The sequence below is a fragment of the Mesoplodon densirostris genome, chromosome 19 (genome assembly GCF_025265405.1).
Source record: "Mesoplodon densirostris isolate mMesDen1 chromosome 19, mMesDen1 primary haplotype, whole genome shotgun sequence".
Classification (NCBI taxonomy): domain Eukaryota; kingdom Metazoa; phylum Chordata; class Mammalia; order Artiodactyla; family Ziphiidae; genus Mesoplodon; species Mesoplodon densirostris.
In genome coordinates, this window is record NC_082679.1 from 4,878,553 (window position 1) to 4,904,849 (window position 26,297).

The following is a 26,297-nucleotide window of genomic DNA, read 5'->3' on the forward strand; positions in this document are numbered from 1 at the left end:
TGTGTAGCCATCTTTCCTCAGAGCTACCACCATGGTCCTTCTAAACATATTCCTTATGCTGGATATTACATCCCCGTGACTTATCTATTATATAGAGGTTTGTGCCTCTTAACCTCCTTCACCTGTTTTACCCGCCACGGCACTGCCCTTCCTTCTGGCAGCCACACATTTGTTCTTTATCTGTGAATGTTTCCCTTGTCTTGTGCTTTTGCTTCTTCGATTCCACGTATAAGTGAGATCGTGCACTATTTGTCTTTCTACACCTGACTTCTGTCACTTAGCATAAAATCCTCTAGATCCATCCATGTTGTTGCAAATGGCTGGACTTCTTAAGAGTGACTGATATTTCCACTGTGTGGAATGGACATGCAACATCTCCTCTAAGTATTCATCTATTGATGGACACTTAGGCTGCTTCTCTATCTTGGCTACTGGAAATAATGCTACAATGAATATTCAAATGCCTATATTTTCTCAGATTACTGTTTTTCTTTTCTGCCAGTAAATACTTCAAAGTGCAATACCTGGTTCATCTGACGGTTTTAATTTTTGAGGAACTTCAGTAATGTTTTCCATAAATGTTGCACCAACTTACAATCCCAGCAATAGTGGACAGGGTTCCCTTTTCTCCACACCATTGCCAATGCTTGTTCTTTCTGATGACAGCCATTGTAAACAGGTGTGAGGTGGTACCTCATTGAGCTTTTTTTAATATAATTTTTTTTAATTTTATTAATTTTTTAGCTGCATTGGGTCTTCACTGCTGCACACGGGTTTTCTCTAGTTGCTGAGAGCAGGGGCTACTCTTTGTGGTGGCATGTGGGCTTCTCATTCTGGTGGCTTTTCTTGTTGCAGAGCATGGGCTCTAGGCGCCCGGGCTTCCATAGTTGTGGCTCGTAGACTCAGTAGTTGTGGTTCGTGGGCTCTAGAGTGCAGGCTCAGTAGTTGTGGCACACAGGCTTAGTTGCTCCATGGCTTGTGGGATCTTCCTGGACCAGGGTTCAAACCCGTGTCCCCTGCATCAGCAGGCGGACTCTTAACCACTGCGCCACCAGGGAAGCCCCTACATACTATATATATATTTTGCAATGTATCTGGATAATTAAATGGTAGTCCATAGTTAGAACGTCTACCTATGTACTGGCTTATAAAACTCCAGGCATGAAATCATCATTGAGATTTGAGACTGTCTTCCCTAATCCTTAACCTTTATAATGTTAATCACATGTGAGTATGATGTAAGAAAATATTTTTTAAAATCTGTATATCACAATAATAACTGATAAAGCATTTACATAACCCATGATAAATCAAGCAGGTAAGGTAATAAATAATAACACATTTACACAAAATAAAAAGTCTCTGGAATTCTAAAAGATTCTTTGGTAGGTACCAAGAAAAAAAAAATAATTTTCATTTCAGAAGGAACACACAATAGGAAAAATAATATCTTGATAAGCACTGAATTTTGAAATATCAGATTCAGTTAAATGTATGTATAAAGTTTAAGAATTGGAAAAAACGGTCTGAAATCTTCAATCATTGATGTCATGCCTGTGGTTCTACATAGTTCAACTACCTAACTGTGGAGTGTCATTTAATTGTACACTTGTATGGCAAAAATATATATATATATGGTATATAATGTATGCTTTGAAAAATGTTATCTTAAGGAACATCTATATGGAAAATAATTAGAAAAAGACAACAGTCAAAATATAATGTAGGCCAAGGTCAATTTCTTAATAACCATGACCAAAAAAATGACACATCCAGTTAACTAAAGGTAACTTTACAGTCCTTACTATCTGCCATGCAATATTTCAAGCCCCTATAACAGCATTAATTATTTAATTATTCTTGAGGTAAATTATCACAGTATTTCATACAAAAACACACATCTATCTCTAACTCACACAGAAAGCAAATTCAAGAGACAGTATGAACCTGGGTGTGCAGAGTAACATGACATGTTCATATGTATTAAGCAACATCATCCATCCAGGCAGTACAGATTTTAAGAAAATTTGAAGGAAATAACCAGTATCTTAGAAAGAAATGTTTCAAGGAAGATACGGGCAGTGAGTTGTGTCACTTACACTGTGACTGTCCTGCCATTCCCAGATGATAGGAGTCACGTCCAGCACGTGTTGATGTACACAGTGACCAGACTGAGTCGCTGATCTGAGCAAACTGTACTGTGTGCAAGTAGAGTTCCTTCCTTATGCAGTGTGTGGGGTATGGGGAGGGGTGGGTCTTAATGGGAACTGGCGAGCCCAAGTGCTAAATATTGACACAGTACTAAGAAGTACCAATAGAATTCTCTTAGATCTACAAAAATCTGAGGGAAGGCTGGGACTGGGATTTAACAAAGCAAGAGTGAAGTAGGGGGCAATGTGGGAGCACTGCTTGTGCTTGCAAATCTATGGGAAGAGGACTGTACTGCAGCAGATGAAAGCCTAACCTTGGGAAAAGAAGAACCGCTGTAGCAAGAAGCATAAACATGACTCATTCTATGGAAACTATATTGTTGGTATGAAGGAAATGTGGAAGATATTAGGAAGACAGAGAGTGCTGTTATGGGAAGACTGTAGGTTTACGTCTATTCCAATATTTGCTTTAAACATGATCAAGCTGAGTATCCCACAAATTCCATTCCTAGGCATATATTATTTGTTCTGGAAGATGTGTACAAGAATGTTCTTTGCAGGACCTAAAAGCAAAACCTGGAGAATGAATGAATTCACTCTGTGTGAACACATGTGGATGCAATAAAACCCTCTCAAGGGTACAGCAATGGAGGATGATCGTGGTTGCTGGATGATGATCTCTTGGCAGGGGCGACAGGTTGACTGGTGGAAACAAAACTAGCAGGAGGCTTTTGCCAAGGTTTAAACTCTTTGTGGAAGTGATTATATTTGGTAAGAATAATTTTTAAACTACTTATACATTTTTAAAACAGAATATCAATTTTAGCATGAAGCTTTTTAGTGCAAACAGCTTCGTCATATAAAAGTAATAGATCTCTTTTGCAGGAATTTTTTAAAGTATTTGAAATCATATCTTTGGATCTTTTAACATTATAATCCCAAACATAATCCCAAACATAAAACAGACATCAGATGAGAAGTGCTCTTACTGTATGTATATCACTAAAGCTATACTTACTCTTATCAATGGAAATTAATATGCACTTAACAAAAAGTAATGATTTTGACTTCTGGAACAGCAACAGAAAATAGTAACCTTAAGGGCTTAAGGGGCGTTACTAAACAACCTAGAGGGGAAAGAATGACTTGTATGGACAGGTGGTGTTCATAGCAGGGTTTAACCATAGAAACAATTCTGGCAGTGCCGTGCTGATCCATGGCAGAGTTCTATGTACAGAGATGTGGTTGACAACAGAAGCAGCCAGTTAACAGCCTGAAGAACAGGACGATGATAGGATGTATATCAACAAGGACCAGGTGACTTTTGATGAAATTTAGTTGAAAGAGAAGACAGGGAACAAAAGAGGCTTCATTGAAATATGTAATTCAAGGAACGTAAGAAAATTTCTGAGAAACATTGTTAGGAGCAGTAATAATGAGGAAACCATGGAGTATAAAAAATATGAGATTTAAATATCAGCATACCAAGATGTGCATGAAGAATCTACGCAGGGAGAATAATTATTAGAATAAATTAATGTTGGGGAAGCTAGTAAAGTAGTCTTGTTCAGGCTTCAGAGGCAGCATTAGGCCTCTGACCAGGCAGTGACCCGAAGAGCTGGCTACAAGCCAAACTGCTGAGCTACCTGCAGGCAGCACACCTTGTAAATCACTAGATAAGGTGGGGCGGAGTGGGCACCGCGCGAGCAGTGGTAACGGTCGCGTGGTGCTTGTGGAGCACAGGCGCTTCGGCCTGTAGGCACCTCCAGTACACACGGAAGAGTCCTTGGACTTTGAGGAGGAGTCCACGGCAAGCAGAGGCTGTGCAAACCCGGAACGACTCTGCCTTCATACTTGGCATTGACTCAGAATTCCTTGAGTCCTGGTCAAACTCTGTGCGCTGATTCCTGCCCCTTGTACTAGATCAGTCCGTAGATAGAGGGAGCAATGGCTGTGAGTCTGTTGGAGGATTGGTGCAAGGGGATGGACCTGGACCCCAGGAAGGCCCTGCTCATGGTGGGCATCCCTGTGGAGTGTAGTGAAGAGGAAATTAAAGAGACCCTGAAGGCGGGCTTACAGCCCCCTGGGTGCCTACAGTGTGCTGGGCAGAATGTTCAGAAGGGAAGACAACTCTAAGGCAGTTTTCATTGAATTGGCCGACACGGTCAATTATGCTTCGACGCCCAGTCAGATCCCAGGAAAGGGAGGTACCTGGGAAGTGGTGGTGAAACCCCGTATGTCAGATGATGAATTTATCAAGACTGAAGTACTTCCTGAAACATGAGGGCCAGAGAATGGCAGATGTGGTCAATACCCTGGGGACGTACCTTGAGGACGTGGAGCCCAAAGGCTTGGCTCCAGTCAAGCCACCAGACCCGCCGCCTCTGAAAGGAAGCGTGTGGTACCGAAAACTGAAGGTGTTTTCGGGAAACACTTGCCCAGGCCCAGGCGAAGAGAACTTTGAAGCCTGGCTAAGAGAACTTCGAAGCCTGGCTAGACCAGGTGACTGAGATGATGCAGATGTGGCAGGTGTCTGAGGTAGAGAAGCAGCGTCGTTTGCTGGAAAGCTTACACGGCCCCACCCTGTCCATCATGCGGGCGCTCCGGGCCAACAGCGACTCGATGACTGTAGCGCAGTGCCTGGACGCCCTGAAGCAGATCTTCGGGAATAAGGAGGACTATAGAACCTCACAGTTAAAGTTCCTCCAGACCTTCCAGACGTCCGGAGAGAAAGTCTCTGCCTTTCTGGTACGGTTAGAGCCCGTGCTGCAGAACGCTGTGAAGCACAGCCCCGAGTCAGTGGGAAGGGCAGACGTGATTCGCCTGAAATACATCCTAGCTCAGACCTCCATGAGCACCTCCCTCCAGGGCAAGCTCAAGCTCATGGAGCAGCGAGGGGGTGCGCCCAGTTTCCTGGAGTTACTGAAGCTCATTCGAGATGAGGAGGAGTTAGAGGCCGCCATGGCCCTGACCAGGGAGAAGCAGAGGCAAGTAGGAGGGGCCGCACGGCCTCTGGCGCCCAGGTGCTGGCAGAAACCAGTGTCCCCGTCTCTCCGGTCAGGGAGCAGGCAAGGCTGTTTCGTGAGAGCAGCACGCAGACCGTCCAGGAAGGGGCCACCCTGTCACTGAAGCGCACGCAGGTCCCATGCTGCTGCGGGACTGGGGAGGAAGGCCACAGCCAGGGTGTCCTAGGGATGAGGGCCAATCCCCGGCAAAGCAGAAGCCTCAGCCTGCAGCAGGAGAGGTGGGAAACGAGATGGGGGCTGGGGCCATGAGCCCCCCCAAGCCCTAGGGAGCATAGGCTCAAGATACCCAGGCACCCCCTCCCCTAGCAGGCAACACAAGTATTTTAACGAGGGGAAGGGGCGGTCCACAGAAACAGTGGGGGCCTTGCCTGGGGCCGAGGGGCAGGGCGGCCAGGCCCAGGCCCAGCCCCCTCGGCGTCCACCAGCTGGAAGGGACTCCACCAACCCAGCCAACACCAGCTCAGGGAGGCACCGGCGACACGAGCGGGGAGGGGTACCCGCGCCTCAGAGCGAGAGGCTGAAAGAGGATAGTCGGGGGCTCTGGCCTCAGCCCTGTCTTCTGGCCACCCTCGAACGCCCACCCTGTGGGCTCTGAGCTAAGGCCACGCGGGGCCTAGAGGCGCCTCCCCCGGGGCCGCCCCTGCCAGAAGGAGCCGGCGCTGGCGAGGAAGGGCTGTGGGCAGAGACAGGGTCCAACTTCAGGATCATGTACACCGCTCGAGGGGAGCCCCAGGAAGGCAGCACCCTGGAGCCTCTGCATCAGTGACGGCAGGGGCGAGTCTCCTCCCCCTGCAGCCTGAAAGGGCAGTAGGGACAAGGACAGCAAACACTGAGGAGACGATCCCAGGCGAGAGCGTCAGCTCAGCTTGGCGGCAGGGCGCTGAGTAACCGGTTGCCCAGTACCCCACAACTGGCTTTGGTGTGAGTGTGGGTGCAGGGAAGCGTGTTCCAAAGGAGGAGGAGGAGGAGAGGGAGGAGGGAGATGTGGAGAAGAGGGGGAGGGGGAGGGGGTCCGGGCGGGGTCCAAGAGAATTTGTTGGAGGGAGGGAGGAGTGTTTTGGGTTTGTGCATGGCCACTGGAGACCTGGGACTGGCCTGGAGAACCACAACTCACCAGCTGCCAATGCCAGCGCCAGCCCCAAAGCCTGCCATCCGGGAGCAGCCCTCAGTGGCCAGCCCCGGCCTAGGTGAGGGGCACCTGCAGATGGCTGCCACCCACACTGGCCTGGGAGGCGTTAGGGGCCACTCAGGGTTCCTGGGCCTTCCTCCCGAGAGGGGACCCCTATTCAGTGTCCCCCCTCTGGGACAGGCTGTTCCCTGTACTGGCAAGCCCAAATGTGTCCCTTTAGGCCCCAGAGGGACCCAGGGAGCGTCCCCACTCCCCTCCCCCCAACACACACACCCTAGCCATCATCCCCCCCGCAGAGCCCTGAGGTGCGCCTCGTGCCAGCCAAGGCTCTGGTCTCTGTGGGCCAGTGTCGTGAGCTCAACGTGTGCTTTTCTGGGCGTACATTCAGGCCCAGCGCTGCTTGTTGTGGAAATGTGCGTGTGTTCTCCTCTGAGCAGTTCCCCCAACCCCTACCTGGCGCGGAGACCCCGAAGCCAGTCTCAGGAGCCGGCGGGGAGGACGGCATGGACGTGGTCACAGCCAGCGCCCACCCCAGGACCTGGGAGCCCACCTGGGACCTTGGGAAGGAAGACCTGGACCCGCAGCTGCAGGAGGTCTGCGGGAGGCCCCCCAGGGCTTGTGTTATGCTGTGCCACCCCGTTGTTCCTCGGGACTCCACGTCCTCGGCTCGGTGGTGCGTGCCCTGCTGTGGGACTGTCCTGTGCCCGCCATCGGGCAGGGCCAGGCCCCGGGCATGTGGGCCAGAAATAGAGGGTCTGCCCTGGGGGGAGCGGGCATTGCCGGCGCCCATCTACCTGGGGAGAGGCCACCCGCGGGGCCCTCAAGAAGGGAGACTGTGGGGGGATGTAGGGCCGCCGGGTGGGGTGTATTGGGGGTACCTTGTTGGTGACCCTGGGGTGGGGGTGCTGGGACCCGTTGGCTCCGGTGGCCGTTAGAAGTTCCTCTGTGTGTTGTTATGCCTTCTCTTTAATGGTTTCATTCAATGTTTCTGTTTAATAAATTTCCCTGAAAGTTTCAAAAAAAGAAAAAAAGAGATAGGGCGTAAGTCTGGGGCCTTCTTGCACCCTGAGGGCCTGGCCAGCCCCCAGGGATCAGAGAACACTCCAAGACTTATGACTTAAAACCAAGGCATTTATGGCAATAACCAGAGCTACAAATTTGCACGTAGGCTGACTATCGTCAGCCTGTGGCCTGATGCTAAAAGCAAGAATCCTTCCAGTACCAAACAAGTCTCACCCATGGGGTGGATGCACCGACCGGGCCTTCCCAGCTGGGATTCCAGATTGCTGCTGAAGGGACTTCCCAGTGCTACCTGCATCTGGATGTAGGTGCTTCCCCAATTCCATGATGTAATAAAACTGTCTTTACTATAATTTCTTAGTTATACTATTCTTAATTAGTATAATGTAATCTTTTAATTCAATGAACTCTCTGAATTATTGTTTAACTGAGTGTAAGAGTGGTTATTTTGCCAGCAAATCCTACGAACCTAAAATGAAAGTAAAACTTTCAGCAAAACAATTATTTGCAGCAAAAAAAATTAAAATTAAAATAGAAATCAAAACTTCCTTATAGAAAACTTCAAGGTTGAATGGTAACCTGTGACTAAAACTTAGTAAGAAAAAGTTTAAAATGCCATAGATTTAATTGAGGAAAATGTGTGTTAAATGTGATACCACTAAACACCTATGATAGTGGCCAAAATACAGAACACTGAAAATATCAAAAATTAGAAATGATGCAGAGCAGCAGAAACTTTCATTCATTGCTGATGGGAATGCTAAATGGTACAGCTAGTTTGGAAGAGTTTGCGGTTTCTTACAGTCTTAAATCTGATCTAGCAAATCGCACTACCTGGAAGTTACACAAATGAGCCCAAAACTTCTCTGCATGCAAAAACATGCACATGAAATAGAGCAAATAATCCTAAAATTTGTGTGGAACCAGAAAGACACCAAATAGCCAAAGCAATCTTCAGAAAGAATAAAAAAGGTGAAGGCATCACATTCCCTAATTTCAAACGATGTTACAAAGAATGGAAACGAAAGAGTATGCTACTGGCCTTAAAACAGACGTAAGTCAATGGAAGAGACTAGAAAGCCCAGAAATAAACCCACACATATGCATGCAATCAATAAATTTACAACAAGGAGCCAAAAATATACAAGGGGGAAAGGACAGTGTCATCAATAATTAGTATTGAGAAAATTGAAAGGCACATACAAAAGAATGAAACTGGACCACTATCTTACACCATATGCATAAATTAACTCAAAAGAGAGTAAAGACTTGAATGTAATACCTGAAAAAAAAAACTCCTAGAAGAAAGCATAGTAAGCTCCTTGATATCTTGTCAATGATTTTTTGAATCTGAAAAGTAAAAGCAAAAGAAACAAAAATAAACAAGTAGGTCTACATCAATCTAAAAAGTTTTTGCACAAGAATGGAATCTATCAAAATGCAGAGGCAACGTGCAATGTATGGGTTGGGAGAAAATATTTACAAATCATATTTAAGAGGCTTAAAATCTAAATTACATAAAGATCTCACAGCTCAACAGCAAAAACAACAAAAATTCTGATTTAAAAAAAAAAAATGGGCAGAAGATCCGAATAGATTTTCTTCCAAAGAAATCATACAGATGGTCAACAGATACATGAAAAGATGTTCAACATCATCATCAGGAGAATGAAAATTAAAACCACAATGAGATTTCACCTCACAATTCTTAGAATGGCTTTAATATAGATATAAATATGCGACAAGTAAGTGTTGGCAAGGATGTGGAGAAAAGGGAATCCTTGTGTTGTGTTAGTGCAGACACTACAAAAAACAGTACAGATGTTCTTCAAATAAATAGAACTAACATAATATCCAGCAGTTCCATTTCTGGGTATTTATATGATGAAAATGGAAACACTATCTCAAAAAGATATATGCATCCCCCTGTTCACTGCAGTATTATTTACAATAGTAAACAACCTACGTGTCCATCAATGAATATAAATGAATAAAGAAACTGTGACATGTCTAAATATATATAGTGTAATACTATTCAGCCATTAAAAAGAATGAAAACTTGCCATGTGTGACATGAAGGGCATTATGCTACCTGAAGTGAGTGACACACAGAAAGACAAATACCTTATGACTGAATGATGAACGGGGGGATATTTGCGGGGGGGTGTTTCTTTTTTTACAGAGAAGTTAATTAGACATATCAGTAAGCTGTGCTGTATTTAAAGTAAACTACATCTAATTTTTGAATTTTCAATTTTTGTCATTATCCACATCATGACTTCCTCCTACTAAACGAATCCTGGTAACAAGCCAAGATGGACAAAAAAGAAACAAGTAGACTTAGCTCCACTTTATTAGTCAGATATTATTAGGAAAAGGATCAACAATACACTTATCTTCCCAAAGGATTAAGTTAATGGAAGGTGGTTTTCCTGTCAAATGAGGTGACACTGTCTTCTAGGCCAAGGTTTTTGGGAGTGAAACCTCATCTGGTCAAAACACGTCTTACACATTGACAGTTACGTTTGTAAACAGGAAATGTAAAAACAAGATGAATGTAGTCAGAAAACAGTAGCCATGGGTGGAGGGGGCGTGGTCTAAGGAGAGCAGCATGGGTGTTGTGATCCACATGATTATTTGTGCAAACACAGTTCTCAGAGGCTGCAGGTAGAAACGAAAGCACCCCCAAGTGGGCCTAAGTACCTTTAATCCCAGAAAGTTTAAGACTGAGGAATACTTACAATTAACCTAAAGGCCTCCCAGTCACGAAAATCCATTTTGGGACTGTTACTGTGGGTGCTATAAGAACCTAGTTTAAAAACAAAATCTCAGTTATCTCCTGCAGCCTTTAAGCTTCTACCCTCTAAAAGTGAAAAGGAAACCTACAAAACAATAATAAATACCAATCATAAATATCTGACAAGGCACTTGCATTTAGAAGATATAAAGAACTTATTTATACTCAACAAAAAAAGACAACCCAATTTTAGGATGGGCAAAGGATCTGAACAGACATTTCTCCAAAGAACAAAGAAAAATAGCCAATACGCACGCAAAGAAGATGTTTAATGTAATTTTTCAATAGAAAAATGCAAGTCAAACCCAGGATGAGGTACAACTCCACACCCCTACAATAGCTGTAGTCAAAGAGAAAGATAAGTGTTGGTGAGGATGTAAAGAAACTGGAACCCTCATACACTGACTCCTGGTGGAAATGTCAAGTGGTGCAGCAGCGCTTTTGGAAGACACTGGCAGTTCCTCAAAAGATTAAACAGAAAATTACCACATGACCAAGCAACTGCACTTTTAGCTTCATGCAAAAGGAAATGTAAATATATGTCCACAAAAAATGTTGTTCAAAATGTTTCTAGCAGTATTGTTCACAATAGCCAAAAGGTGGAAACAACCCAAATGTCCAGCAACTCACAAATGGATAAACAAAATGTTGTATTCGTTCATGGACTATTATGAGGCAACAAAAAGCAATGAGGAACTATTACATGCCACAAAACAAAAAACAAACATGCAGAAATAAATTCCCTGCATGTAAGTGTTTATAGCAGCATTATCCATATCATCTAAACTTGGAAGGAACCAAAATGTCCTTCAGTTGGTGAATGGAGTAATAAACTGTGGTACATCCAGGCAAGGGAAATATTATTCACCACTAAAAAGAAATGAGCTATCAAACTATGAAAACTCATGGAGAAAATTAAATGGATATAACTAAGTCAAAGAAGACAATCTGAAAACGCTATATAAGCTGTTTGATTCCAACTAGACGACATGCTGCAGAAGGCAGATGTATGAAGCCAGTAACAAGATCTGTCATTGCAGCAGTTAGGAGGGAGGGAGAGATGGATAGGTGGAGCACAGAGGATTTTTAAATAATGAAATTACTTTTTGGTACACACGTCAGTATACGTTTGCCCAGACCTACAAAATATATAACACCTAGAGTGAACTCTAACTAATGTGGACTTTGAGGGGGTAATTCATGTCAATGTAGGTTCCTCAGTGATAACAAACATACTCTTCTGTTGGGTGTTGATTATGAGGGAGGGTCTGCATATCTGGGGTGGAAAATACATGGGAAATCTCTATAACTTCTACCTAATTAATTCTTCCATGAACCTAAAACTCCTTAAAAAAAAGCCCATTAAAACAAAGGTGTATGGGTTCATAATAGGTACTAATATGAAACAGAGTAAAAAGGAATAGACTATCTTTTCAAAAATTTCTAGAGGTTATTACAGCTTTCGGGGAAACAAATGTTAAGTCGGGGACTTCCCTGGCAGTCCCTGGCAGTCCAGTGGCTAAGACTTCGCCTTCCAGTGCAGGGGGTGTGGGTTCAATCCCTGGTTGGGGAGCTAAGATGCCACATGCCTCGTGGCCAAAAAACCAAAACATGAAACAGAAGCAATACTGTAACAAATTCAATAAAAGACTTTAAAAATGGTCCACATCAAAAAAATAAAAATAAATTAAAAAGTTAAGGCAAACACTCAAAAAAAATTCTATAAAATATTAAAGAAATATTCATTCCAAACCCCAAATTGTAGATATAAAACAAAGACACTAAGAATATCATCAAAAATACAGAATTGATGATTGAATAAAGAAAAATGAAGGCCAGTTATAACAATGAAATTTGCAAGATGAAAGTTATCAGTGGTCTAAAAGCAAAACAAGTAACAGTAGAGTTTTAAATGTCAGCATCTACCCCAACTAGAAACTAAAAATACTACAAAATAGTTTGTATACCAATAAAGGCAAACGTACAATAAAGGTAGGAAATCCTGCACACACAAGGCTAACAGGGCAGGGAGGTAACAAGACAAAAAGTAGTAAAATCATCTATATCCACAGTAATTAAGGGATACACAAAACAATTAGATGTAAAATATGATATCAGAAACAGTAATCATGAGAGGAGGAGAGTACAAATGGAGGGTTTATAAAATGTATTTGAAATGAAGAGATCAGCAACTTAATCATGATATATAGACTGCTATATAAAAACCTCATGGCAATTGCAAACCAAAATGCTATGATATATACACAAAAAAGAAGAGTCCAAACACAACACTAAAGATAGTTAGCCAGGGGCTTCCCTGGTGGCACAGCGGTTGGGAGTCCGCCTGCCGGTGCAGGGGACATGAGTTCATGCCCCGGTCCGGGAAGATCCCACATGCTGCGGAGCGGCTGGGCCTGTGAGCCATGGCTGCTGAGCCTCCATGTCCAGAGCCTGTGCTCCGCAACGGGAGATGCCACAACAGTGAGAGGCCCGTGTACCGCCAAAAAAAAAAAAAAAAAAGCAAATCACAAAAGGGAGAAAAAGACCTACAAAAACAAATCCAAAACAATTAACAAAATGGCAGAACATTCATATCAATAATTACCTCAAACATAAAAGTACTAAATACTCCAACTGAAAGACATAAACTGGCTGAACGGATATAAAAACAAGACGTGTATATATGCTACCTACAAGCAACTCAACTTAGAACTAAAAACAGAGACTCAAAGTAAGGGGATGGAAAAAGGTATTCCATACAAATGGAAAGCAAAAGAAAGCCACAGCAGCAATACTTGTATCAAACAAAATAGACTGTTGGGACGTCCCTGGTGGCGCAGTGGTTCAGAATCTGCCTGCCAGTGCAGCGGACATGGGTTCAAGCCCTGGTCTTCAAGGGTCCCACATGCTGTGGAGCAACTAAGCCCATGTGCCGCAGCTGCTGAGCCTGCGCTCTAGAGCCCACAAGCTACTACTGAACCCACGTACCACGACTACTGAAGCGCACGTGCCTGGAGCCCATGCTCAACAGGGGAGGCCCCCCATGAGAGGCCCGTGCACTGCAGCAAGGGGTAGCCCCTGCTCACCGCAGCTAGAGAAGGCCCACGCGCAGCAGTGAAGACCCAACACAGCCAAAAATAATTTTTAAAAAAAGACTGTTACAAGAGATAAAGGACACTACCTATTGATCAAGGGATCAATCTAGAAGATATAACAATTGTAAATATACCCAACATACAACCACCTAAATATACAAGGCAAATATTAACAGACATAAAAGTAGGACTCGACTGTAACAAAGTCACAGTAGAGAACTTTAACACCCCACTTACCTCAATGGACAGATCATCCAGAAGTCAATAAGGAAACACAAGCCTTAATAACACATTAGACTAAACTGACTTAATTGGACTAAACTGACTTGATATAGAGAGAGGGACTTCCCTGGTGATGCAGTGGTTAAGAATCCACCCTCCAATGCAGGGAATTCAGGTTTAATCCCTGGTCAGGTAATTAGATCCCACATGCATGCCTCAACTAAGGAGCACACATGCCGCAACTAAGACCGGTGCAACCAAGACAAATAAAGAAAAATTAACAATAAATAAAATTTTAAAAAAATAAATATAGAGAGAGCATTCCATCCAAAAGCAGAATACACATTCTTTTCAAGTGCACATGGACATTCACCATGGATAGATCACATGCCAGGCCACAAATCAAGTCCTGGTAAATTTAAGACTACAATCATATCAAGCATCTTTTCCAACTACAGCACTGAGACTAGAAATTCACTACAGGAAAGAAAAACTGCAAAAAGACAAAGATGTGGATGCTAAGCAATATGCTACTAAATAACCAACGGACCACTGAAAAAAAGAGGAAATAAAAAATACCTAGAGACAAATGAAAAAGAAAGCATGACGATCCAAACAGCAAAAGCACTTCTAAGAGGGAAGTTTATAGCAATACAGGGATCAAGAAAAATTTCAAATTAACAACCCAACCTAACCCTTACACCTAAAGGAACTAGAGAAAGAAGAACAAACAAAAATGAAAGTTAGTAGAAGAAAAGAAATAACAAAGATCAGAACAAAAATAGAGACTCAATAAGCAATAGGAAAGGGAAGGAATCAAGATGGCAGAACAGAAAAACGTGGAGATCATCTCCTCCCACAAATACATCTTACATGAGGAAAAATTCTCACAGAATACCTACTGAATGCTGGCAGAAGGTGTCAGATAACTGAAATTGCAAGAAAGATCACTACATAACCGGGTAGGATCAAAGGAAAAAACAAAGAAGGAATCGGGACATGACCTGAACTCTGGGGAGAGAGCTGTGAAACAGGAAAGGTTCCCTCAACCTGGGAACCCCCCCTCACTGGTGGGAGATGAGCCACAACAGAAAGGGAGCCTCAGAGGAGAAAGAGGGCAACAAGCAGCCTGCGGCAGGCAGGACAGAGACGGACGAGCACAGAAGACCTGTGTCACCTATGTGCTGAAACTCGAGCTTTGGCGGACAGACCCTGGGAGAGGACGGGATGGCTGCATGGAAGCAGCCTGAAGCAGCTGGAGTGTGGCACAGGCTACAGCCAGGGGTGTACCTGGATAGAGCCCGGACCTGTGTGAGAAGTGCCATCATCAACAGGCACGTGAAGGGAGGGGTGGCCCACCACAGCAGCCCCACTCTTGGCACGCTCACAGCAGGCACGTCTCTGCCTCTACAAGCTCTCGGAGCACGCAAGTGTGGGCTGCCTACCCACGGACGTGGGGCCGACGTCAGAGCCCTTTCCCCACAGGCCTTGTAAACTCAGCATCTGTGGGACACCCAAGTGGGTTACGGGGTCTCCCGTGGCGGGGGCATGTCCGGCATCAGCAGCTGCGGGCTTTGTGGGTACACCCACATAGAGGCGGGGCCAGGGTCTCAGCAGCTTCCGTAGCTTGCGCTGTGATCCTGGTAACTGACTTCAGTGTATCTGTATCTACTGATCTGTGCTGCTGGCTTCGTGAACATAGAATCTGAGGGCCAGCAGGGCCTCCTGCCTGCATTCCCATGGTTGAGGCAGGGTGGAGAGCAGTGCTGACAACACTGTGCTCCGTGAGCCCACACGACAGGTGACAGGTGACCACACGACGCAGACACCGGCGGACAGCTCTTGCGGAGGAATACTCAGAGGATCCTCTCCCAGTGCGAGTGCTCCAGTCCTGCCTACCTCACATGGCAGCTCAGAAACAGATGTGCGATTCTACTCCAACCACTGGGGACCAGACCCTGCCCCAACAGGGCTGTGACAACCACAGAGCAAAAAGGAGTGCCTAATCAATACCCATCGTAGGCTCTAGTCACCCCTAAACCAGTCACACCCCCATCAAGGGGATAACGGACAGCACACAGTGAGGAGCGACGTGCACAGTATCCATACTAAAAACAGCCCTCACACCAAAAATATCAGACTCACACAGGCTACACAGGGATGTTCCCACATAGAAACGGCCCTCAAAGACCACAGAAGATAAGTGGTTCTCCTAAAATCAGAGTCAGAGAAATATAAGTAAAATGAAGAAACAAAGAAACCACTCCTAAATGAAAGATCATGAGAATTCCCCTGAAAGAACAATGAAACAGAACTCTCCAGTCTAATAGACTCCAAGTACAAAAAAAGGAGGTAATAAAAATATTGAAAGAATTATGAAAGGCTATTGAGAGAAATGCAGATTCCTGTAAAACAGAACTAGAAACTATAAAAAGGAACCAAGTAAAATCAGAAAGCTCATTTGCTGAGGCAAAAGCTGAGCTGAAGGCAGTGAATCACAAACTGAATAATGCAGAATGAATTAGTGATATGGAAGGTAAAATAATGGAAATCACCCAATCAGAACAGCAGACAGAAAAACAAAAGAAAAAAAATGAAAGCAATATACAATACCTATGGGATAATATAAAGCATGCCAATCTATGTAGAATACTGATCCCAGAAGAAGACAGAGAAAAGGAGATAAAAAATGTATTTGAAGAAATAAATGAAAGAGACAAAAAAAAAAGATCAATAAAACTAAAAGCTGATTCTTTGAAAAGATAAACAAAATTGATAAACCTTTTCTGAGAAACATGAAAAAAAAAGAAAAAAGGGACAGGTCCCAAATCAATAAAATCAGAAGTGAAAAAGAAGTTACAACAGATACCACCGTAATACAAAAGATTATAAGAAACTACTATGAACAAGTATATGCCAATAAAATTGGACAACCTAGAAGAAATGTACAAATTCTTAGAAAAGTACAATCTCCCATGACTGAACCAGGAAGAAATACAAACTATGAATGGTTCAATTACCAGTAATGATATTGAATCAGTAATTTTAAAACTCCCAAAGACCAAAAGTCCAGGACCAGTGGCTTCATAGCTGAATTCTACAAAATGTCTAGTGAAGAGTTAACACCTATCGTTCTGAAACTATTCCAAAAAGCTGCAGAGGAAGGAACACTTCCAAACTCATTCTGTGAGGCCAGCATCACCCTGATACCAAAACTAGACAAATATATCACAAAAAAAGAAAATTACAAGTCAAGAACATTGATGAACATAGATGCAAAAATACTCATCAAAATACTAGCAAACCTACTCCAACAATACATTAAAAGGTTCACACACCATGATCAAGTGGAATTTATCCCAGTTGTGCAAGGATTTTTCAGTATCTGCAAATCAATGTGATACATACATTAACAAATTGGAAGAATAAAAACCATATGATCATCTCAATAGATGCCAAAAAGCCTTTTAATAAAATTCAACGTCTATTTATGATAAAAACTCTACAGAAAGCAGGCATAGAGGGAACATACCATGATAAAAGTCATGTGTAACAAACCCACAGCTAACATTATAGTCAACAGTGGAAAGCTGAAAGCATTTCCTCTAAGATAAGAACAAGACAAAGATGCCCATTCTCACCATTTTTATTCAATATAATTTTGGAAGTCCTAGCCATAAAAGAAATCCATGGAAAGGAAGAAGTAAAAGTGTCATTGTTTGCAGATTACATGATACTATACATAGAAGAGCCTAAAGACACCATCAGAAAACTACTAGTGCTCACTAGTGAATTCAGTAAAGTTGCAGGATACAAAATTAACACACAGAAATCTGTTGCATTTCTATACACAAAAAATGAAAGATCAGTAAGAGAAATTAAGGAAACAATCCCATTTACCATCACATCAAGCAGAATAAAATACCTAGGAATAAACCTGCCTAAGGAGGCAAAAGAACTGTATTCTGAAAACTGTAAGACACTGATGAAAAAAACTGAAGAGGACAGAAAGAGATGGAAAGATATACCATGTTCCTGGATTGGAAGAATCAATATTGCCAAAATGCCTATACTATGCAAAGCAATCTACAGATTCAATGCAATATGTATCAAATTACCCATGGCATTTTTCACAGAACTATAATTTTTTTTTTTTTTTTTTGCAGTACACGGGCCTCTCACTGTTGTGGCCTCTCCCATTGCGGAGCACAGGCTCCGGACGCGCAGGCTCAGCGGCCATGGCTCACGGGCCCAGCCGCTCCGCGGCATGTGGGATCTTCCCAGACCGGGGCACGAACCCGTGTCCCCTGCATCGGCAGGCGGACTCCCAACCACTGCGCCACCAGGGAAGCCTGAAAAAAATTTTAATCTGTATGGAAACACAAAAGACAAATAGCCAAAGCAATCATGAGAAAGAAGAACAGACCTGGAGGAATCAGGCTCCCTAAGGACTAAACTACAAGCTACAGTAATTGAAACAGTATGGTACTGACATACACAAAAAAAGACATATGGATCGATGGAACAGGAAAGCCCAGAAATAAACCCACATACCTATGGTCAATTAATCTACCACAATGGAGGCAAGGATATACAATGGAGAAAAGACAATCTCTTCAATAAATGGTGCTGGGAAAACTGGACAGCTACATGTAGAAGAATGAAATTAGAATATTCTCTAACACTATATACAAAGATAAACTAAAAATGGATTAAAGACCTGAATGTTAAGACCAGATATTATAAAACTCCTAGAGGAAAACATAGGCAGAACACTCTTTGACATAAATCACAGCAGTATCTTTTTGAATCTGTTTCCTAGACCAATGGAAATAATAACAAAGGGAACCTAATTAAACTTAACGGTTTTTGCACAGCAAAGGAAACCATAAACAAAACGAAAAGACAACCTACAGAATGGGAGAAAATATTTTCAAAAGATGTGACCCACAGTGGATTAATTTCCAAAATATACAAACAGCCCAGTATCAAAAAAACAAACACAAAATCTTAATTAAAAAATGGGCAGAAGATCTAAATAGACATTTTGCGAGAGAAGACATACAGATGACCAAAGGCACATGAAAAAATGCTTGACATCACTAGTTATTAGACAAATGCAAATCAAAACTACAATGAAGTTATCACCCCATTCCGGTCAGAAAGGCTATTATCAGAAAGTCTACTAATAATAAATTCTGAAGAGGGTGTGAGAAAAAGGAACCCTCCTAAACTGTCGGTGGAAATGTAAACTGGTACAGCCACTATGGAAAACAGTATGGAGGTGCCTTAAAAAACGAAAAATAGAGTTACCATATGATTCTGTAATACCACTCCTGGGCATATATCTGGAGAAAATTATAATTCAAAAACATACATGCACTGTAATGTTCATACCAGCACTATTTACAATAGCCAAGACATTAGAAGGAACCTAAATGTCCATCAGCAGATGAATGGATAAAGATATTGTACTATGTACATACAATGAAATATTACTCTACCATAAAAAAGAATGAAATTTTGCCATTTGCAGAAACACGGATGGACTTCGAGATTATCATACTAAGTGAAGTAAGTCAGAAAAAGAAAGGCAAATACCATATGACATCATTTATAGGTGGAATCTAAGATAGGACACAAATGAACTTATCTGTGAAACAGACTCACAGACACAGAGGACAGACTTGTGGTTTCCAAGGGGAAGAGGGGGCACAGGAGGGATGGACTGGGAGTTTGGGATTAGCAGATGCAAACTATTATATATAGAATGGATAAACAACAAGGTCCTACTATTATAGCACAGGGAACTGTAGTCAATATCCTGTGATAAACCCTAATGGAAAAGAATATAAAATGTACATATATGTATAACCAAATCACTTTGCTATACAGCACAAATTAACAGAACATTGTAAATCAACTACACTTCAATTAAAAAAAAAAAAAATGAGGCCAGCATCACCCTGATACCAAAACCAGACAAAGATATCACAAAAAAAAGAAAATTACAGGCCAGTATCACCAATGAATATAGATGCAAAAATGCTCAACAAGATACTAGCAAACTGAATCCAACAATACATTAAAAAGATCATAGATCACAATCAAGTGAAATTTATCCCAGGATGAAAGGATTTTTCAATATCTGCAAATCAAGCAATATGATACAACACATTAAAAAACTGAAAAATAAAAACCAGAAGGAGCAACCAAGATGGTGGAGCAGTAGGATGTGAAGCTCACCTTCTCCCACAAATACATGAAAAATACATCTCCATGGGGAACGATTCTCACATAATATCTACTGAACACTGGCAGACGACCTCAGACTGCTGAAAGGGCAAGAAAATCCCCACATAATAGGGTAGGAAAAAAAAAAAAGTGAGAAAGTAGGGAGCTGTGAAAGAGGGAAGGTTCCTGCACCCTGGGAAGCCCCCTCACTGGCAGGGGGATCTGCTGAGACAGAAGGGGAGCTTCAGAGCCTCCGAGGAGAACGCAGCAGACGGTTTGTGGCAGCCAGAGCGGAGGGAGAAGCACATAGTCAGTGCCACTGCCCTGCACTTCCCAGCCTGAGATGCACATCCTGGGAGCTGGAACTCAGGCTCTGGTGATCAGGCCTGGGAAGAGGACTGGGGATGGTTGTGCGGAAATAGGTCTGGGGGGTGGGGCGCGGGGAGACTGGATTCTGGTGCAACCACAATTGAGGGTGCATGTGGAGGAAGCCCGGGGTGCCTTAGAGGCCAGGCACCATTGTTTGAGGGGTGGGCGAGGGAAGGGGTGACTCGCCATCATACCCTTTTTCCCTGTGCACGTGCCTGCTCTCAGAGAACAGGACACCACCTGTACTGGCGCCAGGGCTGGTCACGATCCGCCTCTGCCACCCTCACAGACTCCAGACGTGGTCAGGAGCTGCCACCGGTACCCACCCAGACTCCAGGAATGGTCACAAGCCACCTCCGTTCCCCTTACGTGCTCAGGGGGTGCACCTGAGCCACCACCGCTGCCTAAAACCCCAGGACCCGACACCAGCCACCTCACCTGCACATCTCCTATCAAGGAGATAACGATCAGCACACACTGATGACACACGCAACAGGCATCCATACTAAAGCAGCCCTTGCACCAAATATATGAAGTCCACACAGGCTCCAGAGGGACACCCCACATACAAATAGCCCTCGAAGACCACAGTAGACAACTGCTTCTCCTCAACTCACAGGGTAAGACAAATATAATTAAGATGAAAAGGTAGAGGAACAATTCCCAGTTAAAAGACCAAGAGAATTCCCTTGAAACAACAAACAATGAAACAGACCTCTTCAGTCTAACAGACACCGACTTCCAAAAGAAGATACTGAAAATACTGAAAGAATTAATAAAGGCTATCAACAGAAATGCAGAGTACTGTAAAAAGGAACTACAAACTATTAAGGGGAACCAAGAAAAACTAGAAAACTCATTTGTACAGATGAAAGCTCAGCTAAAGGCAATCAACTGCCCAGTGAATAATGCAGAAGAAAGAATAAGTGACCAGAAGGGTAGAATAATGGAAATCACACAATCATGACAGCAGACAGAAAACCAAATGAAAAAATAAAATAAAAGCAATATAAGAGATCTGTGGGATATAATAAAGTGTGCCAATCTGTATATAACACGGATTCCAGAGGGGAAGAAAGAGAAAAGGGGGTCAAAAGTGTATTTGAAGAAATTATGGCTGAAAAATTTCCAAACCTAAAAAAAGGAAACAGATATCCAGGTACAGGAAGTAAAGAGGGTCCCAAACAAAATAAATGTGGAACCATAAAAAAACCAGAATTGCCAAAGCAATCCTGAAGAAAAAGAACAAAGCAGGAGGCATAATCATCACAGACTTCAGATAATACTACAAAGCTACAGTAATCAGACAGCATGGTACTGGCACAGAAACAGACATATGTATCAATGGAACAGAAGAGAGAGCCCAGAAATAAACCCACATGCCTGTGGTCAATTCATCTTCAACAAAGGAGGCAAGAATATACAATGGGAAAAAGACATTCTCTTCAGCAAGTGGTGTTGGGAAAGTTGGATAGCCACATGTAAATCAGTGAAGTTAGAACACACCCTCTCACCATACACAAAAATAAACTCAAAATGGCTTAAAGACTTAAACATAAGACATGACACCATAAAACTCCTAAAAGAGAACATAGGCAAAACATTCCCTGACATAAATTGTACCAATGTTTTCTTAGGTCAGTCTCCCAAGGCAATAGAAATAAAAGCAAAAAGAAACAAATGGGACCTAATCAAACTTACAACATTTTGCATAGCAAAGGAAATCATCAATAAAACGGAAAGACAACCTACAGAATGGGAGAAAATATTTGCAAACAATGCGATCGACAAGGGCTTAGTTTCCAAATATACAAACAGCTCATACAACTCAACAACAACAAAAAATCCAGTTGAAAAATGGGCAGAATACCTAAATAGACATTTCTTCAAAGAAAAAATACAGATGGCCAGTAGGCACATGAAAAGATCCTCTACATCGCTCATTATTAGAGAAATGGAAATCAAAACTAAAATGAGGTACCACCTCATACCAGTCAGAATGGCCATCCTTAAAAATTCTACAAATAGGGCTTCCCTGGTGGCGCAGTGGTTGAGAGTCTGCCTGCCGATGCAGGGGTGCAGGGGACACGGGTTCGTGCCCCGGTCCGGGAAGATCCCACATGCCGCGGAGCGGCTGGGCCCGTGAGCCATGGCCGCTGAGCCTGCGCGTCCGGAGCCTGTGCTCCGCAACGGGAGAGGCCACAACAGTGAGAGGCCCGCGTACCGCCAAAAAAAAAAAAAAAAAAAAAAAAATTCTACAAATAACAAATGCTGGAGAGGGTATGGAAAAAGGGAACCCTACACTGTTGGTGGTAATGTAAGTTGGTGCAGCTACTGTGGAAAAAAGTATGGAGGTTCCTCAGAAAACTAAAAATAGAATTACCTTATGATCTAGCAATCCCAGTCCTGGACATATATCTAGACAAAACTATAATTCAAAAAGACACATGAACCCCTATGTCCATAGTACTATTCACAATAGCCAAGACATGGAAGCAACCTAAGTGTCCATAAACAGAAGAATGGATGAAGAAGATGTGGTACATATATACAATGGAATACTACTCAGCCATAAAAAGGAACGAAATAATGCCATTTGCAGCAACATGGATGCAACTAGAGATTATCATACTAAGTGAAGTAAGTCAGAAAGAGAAAGACAAATACCATATGTTATTGCTTATATATGGAATCTAAAATATGACACAAATGAACCTATCTATGAAACAGCAATAGAATCACGGATATAGAGAACAGGCTAGTGGTTGCCAAGGGGGATGGGGTTGGGGAAGGGGTGGAGTAGGAGGTTGGGGTTAGCACATGTAAGCTTTTATATATAGACTGGATAAACAACAAGGTCCTACTGTATAGTATAGAGAACTATATTCAATATCCTATGATAAACCATAATGGAAAAGTACATAAAAATAGAACATATATATATATATAAAAATAACTGAATCACTGCTGTACAGCAGAAATTAACACAACATTGTAAATCAACTATATACTTCAGTTAAAAAAATACTGATCGTAAGAAAAAGAATGAAAACCTTATTGATCATCTCGATAGATACTGGAAAACCTTTTGATAAAATTCAACATCTATTTATGATAAAACAAAAACTCTCCAAAAAGCAGACACAGAGGGAACATACCTCAACATAATAAAGGCCATATATAAGAAATCCGTAGCTAACATAATATTCAGTGGTGAAAAGCTGAAAGCATTTCCTCTAAGATCAGGAACGAGACAAGGATGCCCACTCAGGCTACTTTTATTCAACATAATTTTGAATAAATTATCACAACAATCAGAGAAGAAAAAGAAATAGAAGGAATACAAGTTGGAAAGGAAGAAGTAAAACTATCACTCTTTGCAGATGACATGATACTGTACATAGAAAAGCCTGAGGACACCACCAGAAAACTACTGGAGCTCATCAATGAATTCCGTAAAGTTGTAGGATACGTAATTAATATACAGAAATCTGCTGCATTTCTATAAATTAACAATGAAGTATTAGAATGAGAAAATTAAGAAAACAATCCCATTTACCATCACATCAAAAAGAATAAAACCTAGGAATAAACCTACCTAAGGAGGCAAAATACCTGTACTCCAAAAACTACAAGACACAGATGAAAGAAACTGAAGATGACACAAAAGGATGGAAAGATATACTGTGTTCCTGGATTGGAAGAATCAATATTGTTAAAATGACCATACTACTAAGGCAATCTACAGATTCAATGTAATCCCTATCACAACACCAATGGCATTTTTCACAGAACTAGAAAAAAATTTTTTTTAATTTGTATGGAAACACTAAGGACCCTGAATAGCCAAACAATCTTGAGAAAGAAGAACAGAGCTGGAGGAATCAAGCTCCCTAGGGACTATACTACAAGCTACAGTAATTGAAACAGTATGGCACTGGCAAAACGAGACACATAGATCAGTGGAACACGAGAGACTATAAAAAAATCCAGGTACTCATGTTCAATTAATCTACCACAAAGGAGGCAAGAATATAAAATGCAGAAGACAGTCTCTTCAAACAAGCGGTGCTCAGAAAACTGTACAGCTACATGTAAAAGAATGAAATTAGGACATTCCCTAAAACCATATACAAAACTAAACTCAAAATGGATTAAAGACCTGAATATAAGACCATATACCATAAAACTCTGAGAGAAAAACAGGCAGAACACTCTTTGACATAAATTGCAGCAGTATTTTGGGGGATCCATCTCCTAAAGTAATGGAAATAAAAGCACAAGTAAACAAATGGGACCTAATTAAATTTAAAAGCTTTTGCACAACAAAGGAAACCATCAACAAAAGGAAAAGACAGCCTACTAAATGGGAGAAAATATTTGCAAATGATATAAATGATAAGGGATTAATATCCAACATATTTAAACAGCTCATACAACATTACATCAAAAAAACTTAAAACCGGGCTTCCCTGGTGGCGCAGTGGTTGAGAGTCCGCCTACCAATGTAGGGAACACGGGTTTGTGCCCCAGTTCAGGAAGATCCCACATGCCACGGAGCGGCTGGGCCCGTGAGCCATGGCCGCTGAGCCTGTGCATCCAGAGCCTGTGCACCGCAACGGGAGAGGCCACAACAGTGAGAGGCCTGCATACCGCAAAAAAAAACCAAAACATACAACCCGATTTTAAAAAGGGCACAAGAACTGAACAGTCATTTCTCTAAAGAAGAAATGCAGATGGCCAACAAGTACATGAAAAGATGTTCAACGTCACTAACCATCAGGGAAAAGCAAATCCAAACCAAATGATATCCTCTCACACCTGTCAGAATGGTTACCTCAAAAAGAACACAAAGTGCTGGCGAGGATATGGAGAAAAGGGAACCCTCCTACAGTGCTGGTGGGAATTTAAATCCGTGCAGCCACTTTGCAAAACAGTATGGAGGTTTTCTCATAAAACTAAAGCTACAATTACCATATAACCCAGCAATTCCAATCCTGGGTATATATCCAAAAAAGCCCAAAACAGTAATTCAAAAAAACACATGCACCCCAATGTTCACAGCAGCATTATTTACAATTGCCAAGATATGGAAGCAGCCTCAGGGTCCATCAACAAACAAATGGATAAAAAAAAATGTGCTGTACACACACACACACACACACACACATACAGTGGAATAATAGTCATAAAAAAGAATGAAATTTTGCCATGTGCAGCAACATGGATGTACTTGAAAGGTTTTATGCTAAGTGAAGTAAGTCAGACAGAGAAAGATAAATACTGTATGGTATCACTTATATGTAGAATTTTTAAAATATAACAAACTACTGAATACAACAAAAAAGCAGCAGATGCAGAGAGATAACTAGTGGTTACAGTGGGGGAGGGGCAATATAGAGGTGGGGGAGGGGCAATATAGAGGTGGGAGAGTGGGAGGGACAAACTATTGGGTGTAAGATAGGCTCAAGGATGTGTTGTACAACACGGGGAATATAGCCAATATTTTGTAATAACTGTAAATGGAATGTAGCCTTTAAAAATTGTATAAAATTAAAAAAAGTTTTTAATTTAAAAAAAGAAAACATGTCAGCACCATTCAAATGTATAAGCTTCCTCAATAAGACATATCAGAATCCTATTTGTTGCAAGTGAATGAAGGACGGCACACACAGGATTAACAATGTGGCGTGAACAGTAGTTTGATCAGTCTCACAGGTATGAGGTTGTGAACTTGGACAGTGTTCTCCTTAGGATAAGTTCTTTCAACTTTTATTGCCACCTCAGAGTTGATGACCATATTGTTTCCTACCCACACTGTCACCCTGCCCTAGAGAGGCATTGTTAAACTCCACAAGAACTAGAAGGACAACTGGAGGTCCTTATTGGTCAGGGTCTCCTGATACTTTCTATCTTAGTTTCTTGGACATGCTGACCACTCTATCCAGTGGCTTCAAGAAACATTTCTGCATGTAGAGCAGGATAACATTGCAACATATTGTTCAGTGTTTTGCTCCAAGAATCTTCTCTTAAACAGTAAACCCCCTACATCAAAGTGTCCACCATAAGCTGCCTATGAACTAAAGGCGCAAAGAGATTGAAACTTTAGGCCCCTGGAATGTGTGTTTAAAAAACAAGTTTCAGGGACTTCCCTGGTGGCACAGTGGTTAAGAATCTGCCTGCCAATGCAGGGGACTTGGGTTCGATCCCTGGTCCAGGAAGATCCCACATGCCGCAGAGCAACTAAGCCCGTGC

The 26,297-nt window shown here is 42.3% G+C and overlaps 1 protein-coding gene and 1 pseudogene across 1 annotated transcript in view; one reads left to right on the forward strand and one right to left on the reverse strand.

Moving 5' to 3' along the window:
* Positions 1-1,454: 1,454 nt before the first annotated feature.
* LOC132480694 (zinc finger protein 69-like) overlaps positions 1,455-26,297 on the reverse strand; it is a gene marked incomplete at its 5' end in the record, with an annotated part of 41,392 nt that continues 16,549 nt past the window's right edge. Inside the window, 4 exons of the mRNA XM_060085075.1 lie at positions 1,455-5,380; positions 7,184-7,310; positions 8,608-8,675; positions 10,067-10,134. Coding sequence (XP_059941058.1) covers positions 7,298-7,310; positions 8,608-8,675; positions 10,067-10,134 — 149 coding nt within the window. The remainder of the gene's footprint in view (positions 5,381-7,183; positions 7,311-8,607; positions 8,676-10,066; positions 10,135-26,297) is intronic.
* On the forward strand, positions 4,098-5,498 carry LOC132480814 (paraneoplastic antigen-like protein 5; annotated as a pseudogene).